Raw genomic sequence first — 18,364 nt, forward strand, 5'->3', positions numbered from 1 at the left:
GACTTGCATCCCCAGGGGCTGGGTGGCTTCTGAGGTGTTCTCTAACCTGCCTCTCTATAGCCATGGCTGCAATTTGAGCACCATGTGCCATATAGTCTCCAGTGGTCTCTGCTTTCCAGGAGCACATCTACATGGGACTTGCATATTTGCCACAATACTTAACCCAAAGCCTTATTTGGTACTACCATAGGAAAGTCCTCTTTGACTTGAATCTTGGAACTATCTGCTGGGGAGTCACTTCTCCCTGCGCTGGTGTCTGATAATAAAATTAAAAAAATAACAATTTAGTTGTCCAAAAATAGTATGGTGTTACTCTGCCCATTTATCTTATAGAAGCCTTGCTGCTCTGTACCTCTCAAAACAGACCTCTGCTGTGGAACCAACCTTTCTGCAGCAGCAGACTGACTGGATTCATGATGCTGCTGAGTAGAAATGTGTGACTAATCTATGAAGTTAAATTTCCAGACTATAGTCAATTTCTAAAGCCAAGTGTTAAGATGAGAACAAGCTTTTTGCTCTGAAAAGAAACATAACAGTGAAGTGCTGGTTCTCCGTGGTCATTTGGCCATTCCTGCATGCTACTGTTTGGTTCAGTGAGGCTTCTGTTGATGAATGACCATCAGCTGGGAGCTCCTCAAACCTGGTGTTCTGGGGGAAAAGTGAGTTGAGGGGCTTCCCACTTCTCCAGATCTCTGGAGAGCAGCCTGGATATCTAGCAGCCATGCAGGCCCTAGTAACGCTCTGATTCATGTGTTTTGGCAGGAAGACAAAAATAAGAGGTGGTGGTGCTTGCAGGGAGCTGGTGTGTGGGCAGGGTGGCTGTCTAATGCTGTGCAGTTTGAAAACTGTTGTTGTGTGATGCATCCTCCTATCCAAAAACACTTTTAGTAACACTCATCCTTTGGAGATGTGAAATACAATTGAATTTCAGAGGATTTATTTTTTGTTTTAATCTCCATTTTGAAGCTGGAGTCCCTGTTCTTCTGAGTTGTCTCTAATTTAATTCTTTCTCTGGTTCTTAACTCATGTTTCACCCTGTTCTGTCCACAGCTACCTAACCCTTAAAATAACTTCCTCAAACACTTTTAGGCATAGGTTCTATGGTGCACCTTACAAAATTGCAATCTAATTCTCAGGAATTAAAATGCAATTAAATAAACCTGTTTTCCCACTGTAAAACAGGGAGGAAGGAAGCCTTTTCCTTCTGCCCTTCCCTCTCCTGCCTTGTTATTTCCATATTGCACAAACCAGTCCATTCTTCCTGGAATGTAGAAAGACGCTGAAGTGCATGGGCTGAAACATCATTCTAATACCATGAGACCACTGTGTGGAGAAGATCTTGCCTTTTTATTAGCAAGTAACACAAACTCCAAAGGGATTAATGTAGGAATCATGGATGTCAACTCTTCAGGAATCTGCTAAGGAAGGAACACATGAATTTGGATGGCCTGTGCCAAGAACAATACCTTTTGATGGAAAGTGATGGATATGAAGGCTTTTCAGAATAGATTTCATAGCCACATGGAAATAACTAGCTGGAAATGTGAGAGAGGCATACTGCCTGTGAGATGAATGTAGGATGAGCTGCATGTAGGTCGGAGGACAAGAACAGAAATTGAACAGCCACGTTGAAGTTATGGTTGAAAACTGACTTCTATCCAATAGGTGCAGATAGCTATTGAACAACCAGGTGTAATAAACTAATCAACTACGGGATGGGAAATTATGAGCTTGGTAGCACTTTAATGGACGGGAAGAATGTTTAGAGGAGATCACGGGCTGGGCATGGTTCAGTGGTGGTATGCTATTCTGAAAACAGCCTGCAAAATGGATGGAATTGTACAGTACTATTCCTTCAGCATTACTGTGCCATGTCTGATCTTCAGGTATGTAATTCAAGACAGACCTTTAAGTGCTGTGTCTGGAAAATGCAAAATATCTTCTACAAGAAACACCAGGTGATTAAGCAGTGGAAGAGCAGACAGTTATGTCCTTTTTGAATGCTTGTGAGAAGCTTCTCCCATGTCAGCCTTCAGAGAAAGGAAACTATTTGTTCCTTGTCTGCAGTAGGTAAGAAAATAGTCACAGGTTTAAATTCCAGTAAGAAAGTTTCAGGCTAGGTGTCAGGAGAGCAAAGCACTCGGAGGTCACCTGAAGCAAGCAGTGGAGCCTCCACCACTGGCATCGGTAAGGACAGGTTAAACAAATGTCTGTCAGAGTGATGGGAGCGTGAGCCATCCTTCCTTGGTGGACAAGCTGGACTAGCCTTTGGTTAGACTACCTTCTGGGAAACACGAGGCTGTCCTTTCAGCTGACTACAGGTGTGGTCCTTCACCAGCAATCTCAGTCTCGTTAGCAGCAGTTCCTCTGTGTTTCTGGGAGAGACTTATGGGCTTTTCTTTTTTCTTAATTAAGGAGGCTTTCTTTTAGGAAGCTGACATAATAAATTTTTTCCTTCATTGATTCTTCCTATTAATTGCCTAAAGAAGTGCTCTGTCAACTCTAGTCTTATTTTATTCCACTTTATATTTAAATTACTTGGCAGATTCTGTTATATCTACTTGTGTTCTTTCAACAGAAGGAAGGAGGGCTAATTATGTTACTTCAAGAGCAATATACAGAAATATAACCTATAATTCTGTCTACCTCCAGATTATTAGTCAGAGTGGAAGGGACAGTAATCTGAAGATTGAAAAATGCAGTCTTCAGGGATAACTGAGGTCTCTTAACTGTCCTAGCTGTGGCGTGCTGGGTGTATTTTGGCCATGCAAATATGTGTGTCTGTCTCAGCTGAACTTCCTTTGCAGTTTGAAGGGGAAACTTTGGATGAAAATGCACTGATGTAAGATGTGATGAATGTGTGAGGCATCGACCGGGTGAGCACCGTGCCCAGCATGGCAGCACTGCCGGGAGTGCTGGACACACATTTCCCCTTTTCCTCTTTCCCACTTGACTGGTCTCAACCTGTGGTCCTGCAAATCTCAATCCCTTTCAGCCCAACAACTTCGAGCCATCCCTGGTGCTGCTGGTTGTGTGGCACCATTCTGCTGTGGTACCTTGCTGAGAGCTTTACTTAATGGCCTTTTCTGGTGCTTTGAATGAATTAAGAAACTACAAAAAGCTACCAGAAGTCTGCCTGACTTTAAGACGTGCTGCTTGTTCTTTGCCTGACACCACTGAAAGTACTGCGATTGCTTTACCTGAAGCTCGCATGTTGTAACTTCTCCTGCAGTGAGTGACTTGCTTCTGCATCAAATGATGATTCAAGGCCATGTCCCTGCTCATGATGCCATTAGTGCATGCCACTGTAAACACTTGCACAACAGCTGCGAGTTGAATGTTGCCTGTTTGTGTGCTAGGTAACTAGACCTTTCTGCTAATAGCAGAGCTGGTCAGAACTTGAGGGCATTGAAGGAGAGTTTTCCCATGATTTCTGTTTGCCTCCATCCCCAAATCGCTCAGGTTTCAGTTAGCTTTAGGTGTCTCTTCAACAACAAGGAAACTATGGAAACCCGGACAATTCTTGTTAACTGGCTGCATCACATTCTGTAGAGGGTAAGAAAGAATTACTCGATTAAAAGCACTCGAACAGAGCAAGACCTTCACAGACATGAGTTTGGTTAGTTGAGTTTTTCATGTGTTGGCATTCCTTGTGTGCATTTTGTGGGCTTTGTGTGCCACTGCCCTCCTCTCTGCTGTCTGACATCTCGGAAATTTCTTCCTTATGTCTGTGTCCCTCCTTCGCCGCCTCCTCCCTCCCCTTCCCACCGGCCCTGTGCGCCCAGCCCTTCCTGCGAGGGGCCACACCAGGATCTCTCCCTGTGGCACAGCCCCGTTTTCCTGCCCACACTGTTCTTCCCCCTCATAGCGATGAGTTTTCAAGTGTTGGTGCTATCAGGGGAGGTGAACATTTAGCTGCTGGAGATGTTACCAGCTGCTCCCAGCTGCTTGTTGGATCTTCAAAAACTCTGAAATTGTTTGACACTTAGCTATGCAGGTGGATCGAAGAGCCGAAGTCTTCAATATAATGGGTTTTGCTTTCTTTTTTCCAAAATCTGATCATTGATACCTAATGTTTGGCTGTGACTTGATAGGTTGTTTTATAAATCAGGTACAGTTAATAAACATAGAAGTGACGTAAAACTGATTGCCTATACAGAGTACTGCAAAACTGAAGCATGTTCATCCCACTGGTTATACTTCACACTGTGCTGCACTGCAGACTGAACTGTTGGATTTATGTTGTCTCTGTGTACAGCAGCATCTGTATGGGAATTTTTGGCTTTTTTTCTTGTACCTGGTCTTTGGCTTCTCTAATTTTTCTGCCTTTTTGCAGCATTAAAAAAGGTACCCGTAAATGAGAAGTATTGTAAAGTATTGACTAAGGGCTTTGGGAGGGAAATTCTGAACTTCTGAAAGGCAGTTCTGGTGGAAGGGAAGCAATGTAATGACTTTGGGAACTTTAATTAAATGTGCATGTCTCCTGAAGGATTCAAAGTAATTGAGAGCTGAGAACAAAATGTTGGTTAATGGTATCTCTGGGTCAGGCTCTGAGCCTTAGACGCCTGATGCTGCAAAGCTGCTCTCCAGAGACAGGGCGGGGAAAGCTGGTGTCTCTAGTGCTCTGATGAGAGACATCCTACTGAAATTGGAAGGAGAGTTGTATCTTTATACAGCTTGTGTTTTTCCTCTTTTGTGGGGTATATCTCTGCCTTAAAATAAATTTTAAAACCATTACAGTTGTGGTTCAGCTGCTATTCCGTTACTGCATCTATAAAGGACATATATTCTTACATATATACATTATGGATTCCTGCTCTACTGTGTCATTGTGTGTTAGTATCTCCGGAGAGTCACCATGGTGGTGATGTGGTCTGCTCTGCTGGCCCTGTCATTAATGCTCCATAGAGAGGATTTGGGGATGCTCCTGTGCTCAGGGGTAGTTTGGGTGGGTGCTGCAGCAGTGCTGGGGCTGCACTCGGACCCCTGACCATGTGTGGGGCAGCACCTGCTGTGGCTGACCCGCCAGTGAGCAGAGATTGAGAGACTAGGCTATTTTCTGTGCTAGTACTTCAGGTGAGTATTAATTTATGGAGACTCACATGAATGTGTGTCTTGTAAATTAACCAGTTAAATTTTTTCACAATAGATATTTTATACTTCATGAGAAGAGTCATTTGTGTGATATTACCCGTCTTCTCTGTTTGCGAAAGTCGTGGCTTATTACACCTTGCATTTGAAATCTTCTTAAACTTCTGACTTTTTCTACAGCCTTAATAACTGCCCATTAAAACCCCTCTGATCCAGACCAAATAGTGATGGAGGTGCTGACTCACTGAAAGTGCTTCAGAAGTTGTGGAAAGCACCAGGTCAATTCAGTACATTAAATATAAACAAGTCTAAAGATTGGAGTTGTTTAAAAGTAGAGATTAAATAAACTTCTGAGAGTATTAAAACATGCTAAACGTTTGCACAAACAATTGTAACAGCTTTTTCCTGCATTGGGGTTAGAATGAGAAGAGAAAGGGAAGGCACTTCACAAAGCACAGTAGTTTTTGCTTTCTGCAGAAATAATAGATAGAAATAGTAAACATGAGCTGACTGCTGGGCTCCAGCATCACCATGGACAGCCGAACATGGACCTCTCATGGGGGCTGAAGGTACGTGGAGTGGGCTTTCTGTACTCACAAAGCTTTAGGATCACAGTGATTGAAAACATCTCTTTTTTAATTAATGTACACTACCTGAAATGAGGCGGAGCGATTCTGTGATGCCTTACACGCCTAACAGATTGTTGTTACCATTGTGTGTCACAGGTGTGACGTGTTTGTCCCCTGCCTCACACGTTGGGCTGCCCACAACTGCTGCTGTAGTGTTTAAAAAAAACTGTTAAAATAAACTTAAGCAAGTGAGGGGTGATTTCTGACAGAAAGGAAAAAGAAGAAAGAAAAAGAAAGGTTTTAAAAATCATGCATAAGGACTTGGCCTTGCGTTCTGCCTGAAAATATTTGTTAACTCAAGATTTCTTTTAGAACCTGAATTTTTTTTTTACCCCTACAAAACAGCTTACTGGAATTAGAAAGTTTAATCCCTCATCCCACAATGCTCTAAAGCACATGAATACATAATTCCTAATACATTGGAGATTGATGCTTAATTGAGGAGTTAGCAATGCCAGAAGAGAGCTTTCTCTGGGGCCATATAAGTGTGGCCAAATACAGTTTCAGGAGCTCAGACAGAAGCATCAGAGCTGCTAATTGCACGGGGGTGTTTCCTAATGGGTGTATGAGACACTTGGGCTGATTGCTCTGTCATTCAGCCAGCCATAGCATCCTGCTGGATTACTTTAGAGGGACACCAGTGCCTCATCTGGGACCTCTATTACTAATACATTGGGGACACTCCTGTGACCCAAGCATTTCAAAACCATTGACTTATCTTTTCTGTTTATTGATGCAAAAATCAATGTAAATAAGTTGGGGTTTTTTCTTTTCATGATATGTGAATGGAAGCAACTTATTTCCATCTTGCTTTTGTTGTCTTCATGCAGTTTGCCTCATCTTCATATTGAAAGCAGATTAAGGGTCTGGAACTTCTAATTGCTTTTACAATGAGTCACAATTGCATGTCTAGACTCCTTTCTCACTAGGATGTAGGATGACAATTTCTCACTGGTAGATTAGGTGTACAGTCAACTTGAAGCATAGTAGTTTTCCTCTTAGAAGAGTTTTAGGAGTTATGTCAAAGCTGTATCGTAATGTGTCTCTGCTGAAGCCTTCATGATCCCTTCTCAGCTCTCATCTTTAGGAAGTTCTTTCATCTCATATTTACACCACCAATTTCCATTTTTGTTTATTTTCTTTTTGAAGAGTTGGAGAGAGTCTAGATTGGCTCCCTTGCTCCTGTCCCCAAATCAAAAATCATCTTCATGTGTATCTTTTTTTTTTTAATCTCAGAAGTGTACAGGCATTTATATAAAACGTGAATCATTTGCATGTTTGTTGCTCCTGCTAATGGGGTGGAAGGCTTCTTAGTGGAGTACTACTCCAAAACAGCAGCAACAGCAAACCTAGCCACCAATGACCAAAGTCATGGCCTTAATAATACATATACGCTGTTGTGTGGCTTACCAGGTCGGGCAGACTGGGTGCAGCCTTTCAGAAGATCTAGCTGCCAAATCCAGAGAAATGCAAAATCTGTCATCTAATAAAAGGTATAAATTAAGTCCTAAGCAGTGTCACTTGATGCTGTTTGCAATATATCTGCTGGCGATATTCAAAGGAATAGCCTGGTTGTTGTTACTTAAAGACACTGAAGTGACAGTTTGGTGGTGACAGGGGCAGCTCTTCTCCCTGCCCGCTCGCAGCCTTGTTTCCCCAGACCAGCTCCTGCCGCTTTGGTTCCTGAGCCCTCTCCCACCCTGGGGCATCCCACCAGGGGACACAGGATGTTGTGTCCAGTGGCACCTGACAGCAAATTTCAGGGACTAGCAGGGTAAACTTAGCCTGCTATAAGGAGGTGAATTTTAAATGACATGGTTCAGTAATTGCAGTTTACTTTTTTCATTTCAAAACACATTTCCAGCAAAAGCAATGGTGACTCTCTTTATACACAGATGTAGAAACTTCAAAATTAATGCATCAGTACCCTTTTATGAAATATACTTGATTTCCCTGGAGGAAAGACTGATCTGATATCTTGCCACTGTGACTGCTGCCCTTAATTAGTTCAAATATATTCCTGATCTGCACGGAATGTAGTTGAGCTGTCACTGTAGTCTTCATTTCAGTATAAAAATTGAACTTCTTTTCTTGACACCTGTTCCAAGAAATTATTTGGTTTAAGGGCTGGGAACAGTAACAGTTAAAATATTTTAAATGTTTGATATGATTTGCTGATTCGCTGAAACTTTCTAAAACCCTCTCATTTCCAGGCTTGGACACAGAAGTATATTGTGAAGAACTACTTCTACTACTACTTGTTCAAGTTTTCAGCTGCTTTGGGTGAAGAAATTTTTTATATCACTTTCCTTCCCTTTATCTACTGGAACATCGATCACTCTGTGTCTAGAAGGATGATAATTGTTTGGTCTGTAAGTATTTCTATGACTTATTTAAATGTGTACATTCTGTAACTGTAGATGATATTTAAGAATAGCTCTTCAAAGAAACAATCCTTTTGAACATTACAAAGCCAAAGTTATTTGTATGTGTAGCTCGTGTGTTCAGGCAGCAGAGGCGTTGCGACACGGAGGGAGGAGGTGAGATGCATTAGCTGACACAGCGTGTCTGTTCATCTGTTACATCTTGGACTGACTAAGTTTTTTTAGCCCAATGACTAATTGAGATGCTTTTGTGGGGTTTGCACAGAACAGCTGGGAAAACACTTCCTTCCCAATATGTCATGGTATTTTAAGGATAATTTTTCATTGCTTTAGGAAATCTTTCTCTTGCCCTGATTTCTTCTGCATAACCTGATCATATAGTTCTGGTTTGGTTGAAATTAGTATAAACCTAGCAGGAAGGGGATGCACAGGGTGCTTCTGCAGTCATGTGAGGGGGAAAAAACATTAGGTAAAGTCAATGTTTTTTGTTACTACAGGAGCATTCTCAAATTAATAGACTTCAGCATTACATCCTTCACAGATGTGGCTTGAGGCATCCAGAATGATGCCGTGCCTTCTGTTCTGGCATGGAAAACCAGGCACTTTAATCCAGGGTGGCTGTTGTATTGTCACTGCCATTGCTCATCTTGGTATTGATCAGGTCTTTGCTGCCCAAATAAGATCATTTTAGAACAAAGAAAGGAGTCAGGAAGCATCTCAGCAGATGACAGAACCTAGAGGTTTAGCTGTCAGTCTACATTGATTTAAGAAATTGAAGCTTGGTAAAAACTTGGATGTGATATCTATTAGCTTTGTTTCTTTCCAGTGAAGCTTGGAAGCTAAGTCAGTCTCCTTGACTTAGTCAGTTCTGGTTAATAATATACTGTCTTTTGTCCAAATAATATTATGAGAAATAATATAAACAACTTGAATTGGGTCATACATTTCAAATGCACCCATTCTTGGACAGAAGGCGTCAGTTGTTCTGTGCCAGTAACCCTAGTCAATAAACTTTATAGGGAGAACACGAAAAGTAACTTGCAGATGAAATTTAAAAGTAGGTGGACACTGTATAATTGGAGTTGGGTTTTGTCCAGGAGTAGACGTACTGCTTCTGGAGATGTGCCACAGAAGATGATAACTGATAGTCACTGCCTTCTGGGTTTGCATATTGCTCAAAAAATGACTCTTTAGAGCTCCTTATATGCCTTTCTGCAGACTGGCCTTTACCTTGCAAGGTGTCCATCGGAGTACTGGCCAGATTTAGGCTAGTTTAATGAGAATATTCAATCATGTGATATTAGGATTATTAATATTTTATTAATATTATTTTTCCAGTTACTGAGGGAGCTGTGGAGTTGCCTTTTTTACTGAAAAGGGGAAAAGGAGAATCTGTTTTAGATACACAGGTCTGTGACAATCTGTAGTTTTAAAAGCATTTTAATTGCAGGTAATTGTGAAATAACTAAAAACATCTGTGCAGGCTCTGTGTTAATGTTATGGCAAGCTCAGCTGGGTGGCTTATTTGCTGATGATGAGACTGTGAACAGGAATAAGCATTTATGGTGCTGTAAGTGCTGTTGTCTTAAGACACCTTGATCATGTATGCAACAGCAGAACAGTCTTAGCTGCATGGGAAATGGCAGGATGTTCAATGTGATAAAGCTCTGATTTTAACTTACTGGAAGGTTTTGGGTGATAGCACTGGAGGGACCCCTGTCTGGTGACAAGGGGGTGAGGAGGAGTGCAGATCTGTGGGCTATCTGCAATTCAGAGTTTTGAAGAAGTTCTGATTCTGCACAAATGGTGATGTGGGGCTGAGAACAGCTGTGTTAGATAAAAGTAAAAATCCAGGCAGCCTGAAAATGTCTGACAACAGCTGCCAGCAGGAGAGGCTGGGAAGAGCACGGAGGGGCAAGTTCGGCACAGTCTGTCTGCAGAGGCTCTTATGCAGCTGCGGAGAGGAGCTGGTATCAAACAGCGAGCCCGAAGGAGAAGGTGGTAGTGGTTCTCTCTGACGCTGTTTGGGATGAGGAGAGGTTTTCAGTGAAGCTCTTCAGCAGGGGAGAGCCGGGGACCAGCAATGACCTTTTCCCGAGCCCGGTGCAGAGCACAGGGCTCCGATGGGAACAGGCGCAGGTGAAGTGTCATCGGGCATGGTGTGATGAGGGACTGAGACCCCTGCGAGGGACGTATGGGCTTCCCCTTGGGCAGTGGAGAGACAGAAGTTGTACCGAGTGCAGGATTTCATGCCTCGTGCTACTGGGAACTTAAACCTGTGAGTTTCTGCTGCAAACTGGAAATGACAGAGTTGAGGTTCTAGAATGAATCAGGGGAACTTCTTCCCTTAAAAATTAAAGCAGTATTAGTGCTGTTTACAAGGTCCTCCTGCCATCTTATCTGTAAGAGTTTATGTGGAGCCAGTCACCCACATTTGGGAAAGATAAATTCAAACTGGAACAAGGCCAGAGATGATTAGGGACCAGGCTCTTTTCTTAGCAGAGACTGAAAGCTTAGATAAGTACCTAACAAAATGAAGTCTGAGAGAAAATGAGGCTGGCTGTAAACACCAGGGGAAGGAAGGCACTTCGTAAAGTAAAAATACAGTCACAAGAAGAAACATGCATAAGTTAGGTTAAAGCCAAAGGTTGTGAAATAGCTCCAGAAGGGGCAGTAAGAAAAATTACAGAGAGACTTTATTTCATCAGCAGCAGAGGGGTGGGCTTGGTGCCCTGGGAGGTCTTTTCCAGCCCTGAGTCTCCAAAACCACCTGCGTGTGGTTTTCTGTTTAGCTGGATGTCTCTGGGAAATGCTGGCTCTGGTCACATCCAGGTGCTATGGGAGCTTAAAACAGCATGTTGTGCTTCCGTGGTGCCTTTCCCCTGTGGAACTGCAGAATACATGTAGGCTTTACCTTTTCCTTTCAGCTAGACAAGGGAAATAACTGCCTGAAACCTCCAAGCACAATGCTGTGGCTCAGTGTCAGGAGTACCTTAGTGTCTTCACTTCCCTTCTTCAGCTCTTTGAAGTAAACATTCCTGAGTCTACACAGGCAAGGCTTTGATGCCTGTGACTCTTGCTACTTCAACCAGGAAGTACCGACATGAAAAATAACTTCACGTGAACCAGCTCCCAAATGTACTTTAAATTTACTGCACATCTCAGCTTGAGAGGTTAAAGCTCAGTTTGGTTTGGTTTGGTTTTGTTTTGTTTGTTTTTTAACCTGTGCAGCCCTTCAGGGTTGAAAGTTTTATTTTGGTGTGGAATTTCAGTAGTAAGGTAGAGACCTGGGAGAAAAAACAGTTACAGTTTCTGCTTGCTATCCAGCACGGTTGCAATTCTTTTTTTCTTGTTATTTTTTCAGGGTGCATGGATGTAAAATATATCCACACCTCTTTTGAGCCTATAAAACTTCAATTTATACAATATAAATAAGAGCTGACCAGCATGGATTTTGTCGGGGTAGGTGTGGAAGCTGCTGGTGTGTGAGAGCGGTGAGCTGGTGACTGTGTGAAGGCGGCGTTGCTGAGGGCCGGCAGAGTGGGGGTGTTGGGGATACCAGGGGGGCTGTGCCCCTTTGGGCTCCTCAGGCAGCAGTCTTTGACTCTGAGAAAGTCCTGGGTCTGAATCCATGGCCATTCAGTTTCCCTCCTTGCCTTTCAGAGGAGCAGTTTTCCAAAGGCTGTTACTTGGGAATGGTGAACTCTGACTCTCAGAGTAACCAGGAGTTTAATAACCAGCAGGAATTTACCCACAGCCATGATGCTGCTGATGTTACTTGTGGCAACTGAATCCCTGGCTGCTGCTTTGAAAATATATACTGCAGCAAACTGTGGGTTTATTGTTTCTTATGTGTTTGGTAGTTTTTGTGCTTTTGCAACATTTCACCAAAACATTTTTGTGTTCTTGCAACATTTTGCCAAAACAAGCTTGCAACAGCTGATAAACATTGTCACTGGAAAGTCAAACTCTTCGAAGTGCCATATATTACAATGCATAAGAACATATAAGACTGTATTCAGATATGTAAGTAACTACAAAATGTCAGAATACAAAAATAAATTTACCATAAAAAAAAAAAAAAGACATGTGCAAGATGATGAAGTGTTTACTGAAAGAGAATTTTGTATGTGCTGCTAGCTATGCTCTACTCTTGAAGAAAAAGTGCCAGTGAAGCTTTCATAACTGAGACACAATATAAAGGTAAACACTGTGTATCTGATGTCAGTTCAAGACTGCTAAATTTCAGTTAGAATAATTTAAAGTGAAATTTAAATTGGAAGCCTTTTGTGTATCACTAGAACTACAACAGGTAATGGCTTCCCAATTTTAGGTGTTAGATGATAAACCAGATCAATATGGCAATAGTTTTTCCTGCTACCAGGAGATTGTGGCCCCAAACTTCTCTTGTTTAAACATCTCACAAGATAGTAAGATATCTTATAGATTTAGCTGAAGACTTCTTTTAAAGACAGGGTGAAAGTCCTAGGATGTGGGTTGGTTGTATTTCTGGAGGCACAAGGTTCTCTTGATCTTCTTGTTTTGGTTTTGTTTTTCTGAAGTCTACCTTGAGAAAGCCAAAGTCCTCCCCCCTGCACATATAGATGCATGTTTTCAGAAGCTGCCTATGCTGTCTCTTCCCTCCTTCCGTGCCCTGCTGCCCTTGCCATAACACACACATGGCACTGCTGAGTGTGGCACTGCTTGCGGTGGGCTGCAGACCTGGGCCTCCTGGATGTGCTGCAGACCTGGGCCTCCTGGATGTGCTGCAGACCTGGGCCTCCTGGATGTGCTGCCCACATTGTGGCCAAGACAACTTGAAGGAGTGATTGAGCATCCCACCAGCTGCATGCAAGCTTGAACATCCCCTTGCGCCTGACCAAATCCTTGGCAAACATGTTGTGAAGTTCTGGTGCAGCTAACACAAGATTGGTGTATTTTCTGGAAAACAATAACCATGCTGGAGATGGCAGATCCTTGAGCTCCCCGAGCCAGCCACCCTCTTGCTAAGGCGCATGTGCACTGAGGAGGTGTCCAGCCTCGTGGTCGCCATTGTCATCTCTGTATGTGGAGAGCAGCTGTGTGACTCGGGGTGGTGATGGGAAGCAGGATGTGATTGGAGGGTGGGTGGAGGTGCCTGGGTTTCTGCGGGGCTTCCTCAACCTGGGCTGCCCTCACGACAGAAAGGCCAGCAGTGCTGCTCTGTGACTTTCATGGTTATTTCTCTGATGACAAACCTTAGTTCTTGGCACCGCCTTGCCGGTAGGAGAAGCATCTCTAGAAGAACATACTCTTCCTCACTCTGTTCCTCTTTCACTGTGAACCAAGTGGTGCTTGAGGGGCACAGTTGCAGCTATTATCTGTTGCAGTGTTTATCTGTTCACTTAAGCCTTGGCTGAGGGATGCTTAGAATAGAAGCTGTAAACAGCACAGACTGCGTGCTTGGTTTAATTTCTTTATGGTTAATCAAAGTCACACTTGTCTTGACAACCAAGAAAAATAGCTGGCACTTTCAGGATACAGCCTTTGCTTCTGCTTGACTAATCTTCTGCAAATGCCAGTTTATTAATAGTGCATTCTTTTTGTTTTTTTTTTCTTCCCTCATTCCAGCGTTCCTGATGTGCTCTGTCACTCCTATCAGCACACAGTGGTTATGATAAAAAACAAAGCAACACCATTTTCGAGCTGTAAATTTATTTTCTGGGAAGATGACACATACTATTGCAGGGAAAGGTTTCTAGAGACAGGTTATAGAGTTTCTGTTTTGGAGCCAAACCAGCAATTCAAAGTCAGGCTGCCACAGCACGAGTCTCAGGGAAGAAGTTGGCAATGCTATTTGGCCCACGTCTTCTCTAGAATTTCGTCTTGTCCTTTTAATAGATCAATAGTACTGATGGGAGAGCTCCAAAATCAGAAGTTGAAAATCAATATGGTCTGGTTCACCTTTGTTAGCTGAAATATTACAGAGTGCAAAAAGAATTGTTCCTCTCAACCTCCACAGGCCTGTGGGTTGATGGAGTATCTGTGCCCGTGCAGAGGCTATAGCAGAGGACAGGTGACTGGCTGTGAGGAGGAAATGTCACACACAGCACACCTGCAGCACAGGACCTGTTTCCTAAAACCTGCCAGATCCAGGGTCTGTGCAGCTGCCGTGTAAATGTTCCAAAGGGTAAACTGTGCCTTGAGGCGCCGGTCCCGTGCCTCTGCATACGGAGCTGACTCAGCTGTGTTTTTCCATGTGCCTTCATATGTATCTGCACGGTGGTGGTAAACCTGTGTGCACCTCTTTTGTTTCCTGCCATGGAAGTGCTGCTTACAATGACTGCAAGAGTAGTGAGGGAAAACCACTGAAATGCCAGGCAACACCTGCAGGTGAGCAAAACCACTTCATACATTACTGAAGCAATACTGGAGTTCTGCAAATGCCAAGGAACCGCATCACTTTATGGGACTCTGATGCCCACAGGGATGGAAACAGCTTCTCACCTCAGAGGGAACCACTGCAGATGTTGGGACAAAAGTGTTGGCACCTGGACCTATGTGGATTCCACTGCTTTGAGTTTGATTCATCAGTGTTCACTAAAGCAAGATCTATTAAAACACAAAGACAGATTAGTCTTGTTTACCCCAGTGCCTCAGGTGAGGATGTATTTTTGGAGATGGATCATGTCTATGACTCAGAGGAAACACTCTGAAAAAGGCTATTGTGTTGCTATAGCAACTGCTAATTGTATTCATGTAGTAAAATGCTGTTGACCCATAGTGGCAATAAAGCTTCGCCTTCACCTGAAGGAAAGACCGTGAAGAATTGCTGTTGCCCTCACACAGCCCAGGCTGCCCCAGTAGTACCGGTGTGCACCAGAGTTTGAGGGAAGTCTTGTTTTTAAGTTGCTTGCAGCAGTGCAGAAAAACCCTTTGAGAAGGGAACAAGTGTGTACAACTGTACAACTGATAAGAAGTCTTTACAGAAGTAATGCTTAGAAACTTCTTGCATTTGTTGTAAGGATTTAATTCTGAAGACCTCAGAGTCATCTGTGTAGCACTGGAAATTCAGAAATTCACAAACCGAATAATGGTGTTGTGGATCGGGGGTTAGAACAGCGCGTTGTGTGTCAGGGTGGCTGCCTTGGCCCACGTGTTCCTGTTATGAATGCAGCTCCAGTGCGTCTGTGCTGCATGGCGTTCCCAGCTGGTGCAGCAGCACCCGGCAGCACAGGCACAGAAGAGGCTGGATCAACTCTGAATGGATCAGAGTAGCCATACTCTGGATTTCATTCATGGATCGGTAAACCCAGCTGCTTACTGCTTCACCATGGAGCAGAACAAGATATGGGTGATATATTCCATTGCAGGGCAGAAGACAAGCCTGCCTCACCTAGCTCTGAGCTCTCCTCTGCCTGCAAATGTATCTCACAGGTTCAGCCGCATAAATGAAGCTCCTTGTTTGTGTTTCACAGAGGCAGAACTGTGGCAGGGACACGGGAGGTGTGCAGCCCACAGCAACACAGCCAGGAGCTGCTGGGGCTGGCAGGGGGCAGCCCTGCAGTGATGGGCCGTGTCTCTGCGGCTTTGGAAGAAGGGGTTTGGGCTATGTGTTTTACTTCCCATCTCTCTAGCTGGTGCTGCCATGTCACTGTCAAGTAATGCTGCAAATATTAGGGAGCTGAGTCTCCAGGTTAAAATAAATTCCTCATGCAGAGGTACTTATTAATGTTCAAATTTAAATTATTTATGCTGAAGATATCTGCAAACTGTTTTCCACCAGAACTGCGGAAAATCTGGTTGACCTGAGTGGAAGAAAGCCTGTGCAAGAGATAAACACAGAAGAATAGCATTGAAAGCCATAGCAGAGCACTTAACCTAGGGAAGACGCAAACGGAACAATAAAGTATGAAGAAATTATTTGCTTCAAGGTTTCTCTTCTTTGTCATTCCTACACGACTGCAAACAATGTCTGCTCAGTCAGTGTTCAAGGGTCTGTTGGTCCCTTTTTTTTCCAATATTCAGCTCTGGCCCTGGACACTCATCAGGTGGAAAAGTCCAGAAACATATAAGGACTTTTGGAGTGGGTTTTATTTAAATCTTCCATTAGTATGGCTCGAGCCTAGCCTCTTCTTCCTCCTGAAATCTTCCCAGTCCTCATGCAGAAAGGGGAGCTGTGTGAAGCCCAGGGAATCACCCTTCCTTAAACTTGAAATGCACCAACTTGCTGCCAATTGGGGGCTACAGCCTGATGCACTCCTGGGTCAAGCCTGAAACTACCCTTCCCTGTTTGTCCAAAGTCATTGCGAATGTGCTGTTTGGCTTACCCAGGACAGGCTGAAAATCATAGCAAAATCACACAGTCCTGTGATCTCGGCTTTGCAGCCTAAGCAAGCCCACTTTGTTTGTTGGTCTGGACTGGGGATAATTTCTGCCCATTCTAAATTTAGTTCCAGGGCCATCAAAGATTTTTGGCACTGCACAAAGAGGTAATTCAACTGTAGGTGAGGCTTAGCTCAGTGTTGATTTTTAGCCCCAAGCTCATCTCTCTGTCTCCCTTTTTTCTAGTGCTCTTATGGTTCACAATGTTTGTTACAGTGGTTTTCTCATCTGATGGATTGAAAAAAGCTAATAACAGGCCAAGACTTTCAGACTACTTGCTTTCTTTCCCAGAACCGATAGAGAGTAAATGCAACATAACAGGGAAATAAGGTCAGGAAATAATGAAATGTGGCTTAAGAGAGAGTATGCCACTTAACTGAGGCAGATACCTACTATCCTCAGAGGACAAGAGCCTCAGTCGAGTGCAGTTCAGATATATCCTGCAATTAAATATAATTCTCTAAGTGTGTTTCTGTGTAACACTTGTCATGATGTGACTGCATCCACTGTGGTCTCCTGCGTGTATTGTTGTTGGTTGGTTGGTTTTGGTTTGGTGTTTTATTACTATTTGTGGCTGAGCTCTGTGAGTCTGTGCCTGGCATGCTGGCAGGGACATGGCCCTCAGTCACCTGCTGTGTGACGGTCCTCAGCAGAACTGACTGATGCTCTGGACTGGGGAGGGATGCACAGCTCCCAGCTGGAGCTCTGCCTGCCCTGCTCCCTGCCGCGGTGCCACATCCCCAGGGAGGGGACCCCTCTGTCAGCCACAGGCAGGTCTGGTAGGAGCACTGGGCTGCCTGCTTGGCCGTGCTGGTAGTCCTGTGCTCCTCCAGCCGCTGTCAGCAGCATGTGGGGAGGCATCAAACCAGAGCAACACCTCTGCTGGGCAACTTTTAGCAATGGTGCACTTTCACCTTGTAGGGGAAGCCCGCCATTCAGGTGATGGGGGATGTTTTAACTGCTCCCACAACTGCTGTTTCTGTCAAATAATGCAGGATATTTTGTGCAAAACCTTGTGTATGCTACCCAGATAAGCTAAAGGCAAAGGTCTGGTGCTTCAGAGATCCATGCTTAGGCTGAACATATTCTGTACTCGTCTTCATATTTTATGGAGGTTGTCTCACCTCTCATTGCTGTACAAGGCCATACAATATGTGTTTTTTAAAAATAGAAGGGTCAGGATTTAATCTGGAATGCAAGGAAGGAAGGTGGTGTGAGGATGCCTGGTATTTTTGCTTACCCAGACCACCTCCAGCACTCAGCCTGTTTTTTTACCATCAGAGAAGTCCTAGCAGAGCCTTCATTTCAAACATGACTCATTTCCTGTTCTGTAATATTCTTACGTATGAGTGCTAATAATACTTCTACAAGTGGAAGTCATTATTATAGAGGACTGCTGATATACTGGCTCATCCTACCTTGCCTATCTGATGCTATCACAAATAGTAGCCTCTATGGTTTATGTTCTGTCAGAGAGAGTAACTTTGCTTTCAATCCTGGAATTTAATTAACTTCCAAAGATATGCCTACATCCGCTTGGAAACTGGTGGCATTAATGGAATAAACCCATGTGGTGGTTTAAGACACTTGCTCCTTGAGCTTTTGTTTGCTGTGCACAGGGCAGGGTAAGTGTTGGCTGCCCTGTGCCCTGGCTATCAGGGAGAACTGGGAGCAGCCAGGCGTGCCACAGGTGGTGCCCATAATAAGGCGGTAATGTGATTCATGTGACAGGGGATAAAGGATACAAAGGCAGCAGCAGTTGCTTTTCCAGGCTCTGGTGCTGGCTGGAAGCCCGGCACTCCCCACAGCATGTGCTTTGCTGTAGAGAGGGGGGATGAAGGAATGTGATGTTTTGGCTTTTACCTGGTCCTGATTTGTGAATCCTGAATCCTGGCA

At 43.8% G+C, this 18,364-nt stretch overlaps 1 protein-coding gene across 1 annotated transcript in view; it reads left to right on the top strand.

Annotated features, from left to right (window-relative positions):
• Positions 1-18,364, top strand: part of SGPP2 (sphingosine-1-phosphate phosphatase 2) — a 35,173-nt gene that overhangs the window by 3,953 nt on the left and 12,856 nt on the right. Inside the window, exon 2 of the mRNA XM_065845041.2 lies at positions 7,934-8,092. Coding sequence (XP_065701113.1) covers positions 7,934-8,092 — 159 coding nt within the window. The remainder of the gene's footprint in view (positions 1-7,933; positions 8,093-18,364) is intronic.

Source organism: Patagioenas fasciata, chromosome 9, assembly GCF_037038585.1.
Source record: "Patagioenas fasciata isolate bPatFas1 chromosome 9, bPatFas1.hap1, whole genome shotgun sequence".
Classification (NCBI taxonomy): Eukaryota; Metazoa; Chordata; class Aves; order Columbiformes; family Columbidae; genus Patagioenas; species Patagioenas fasciata.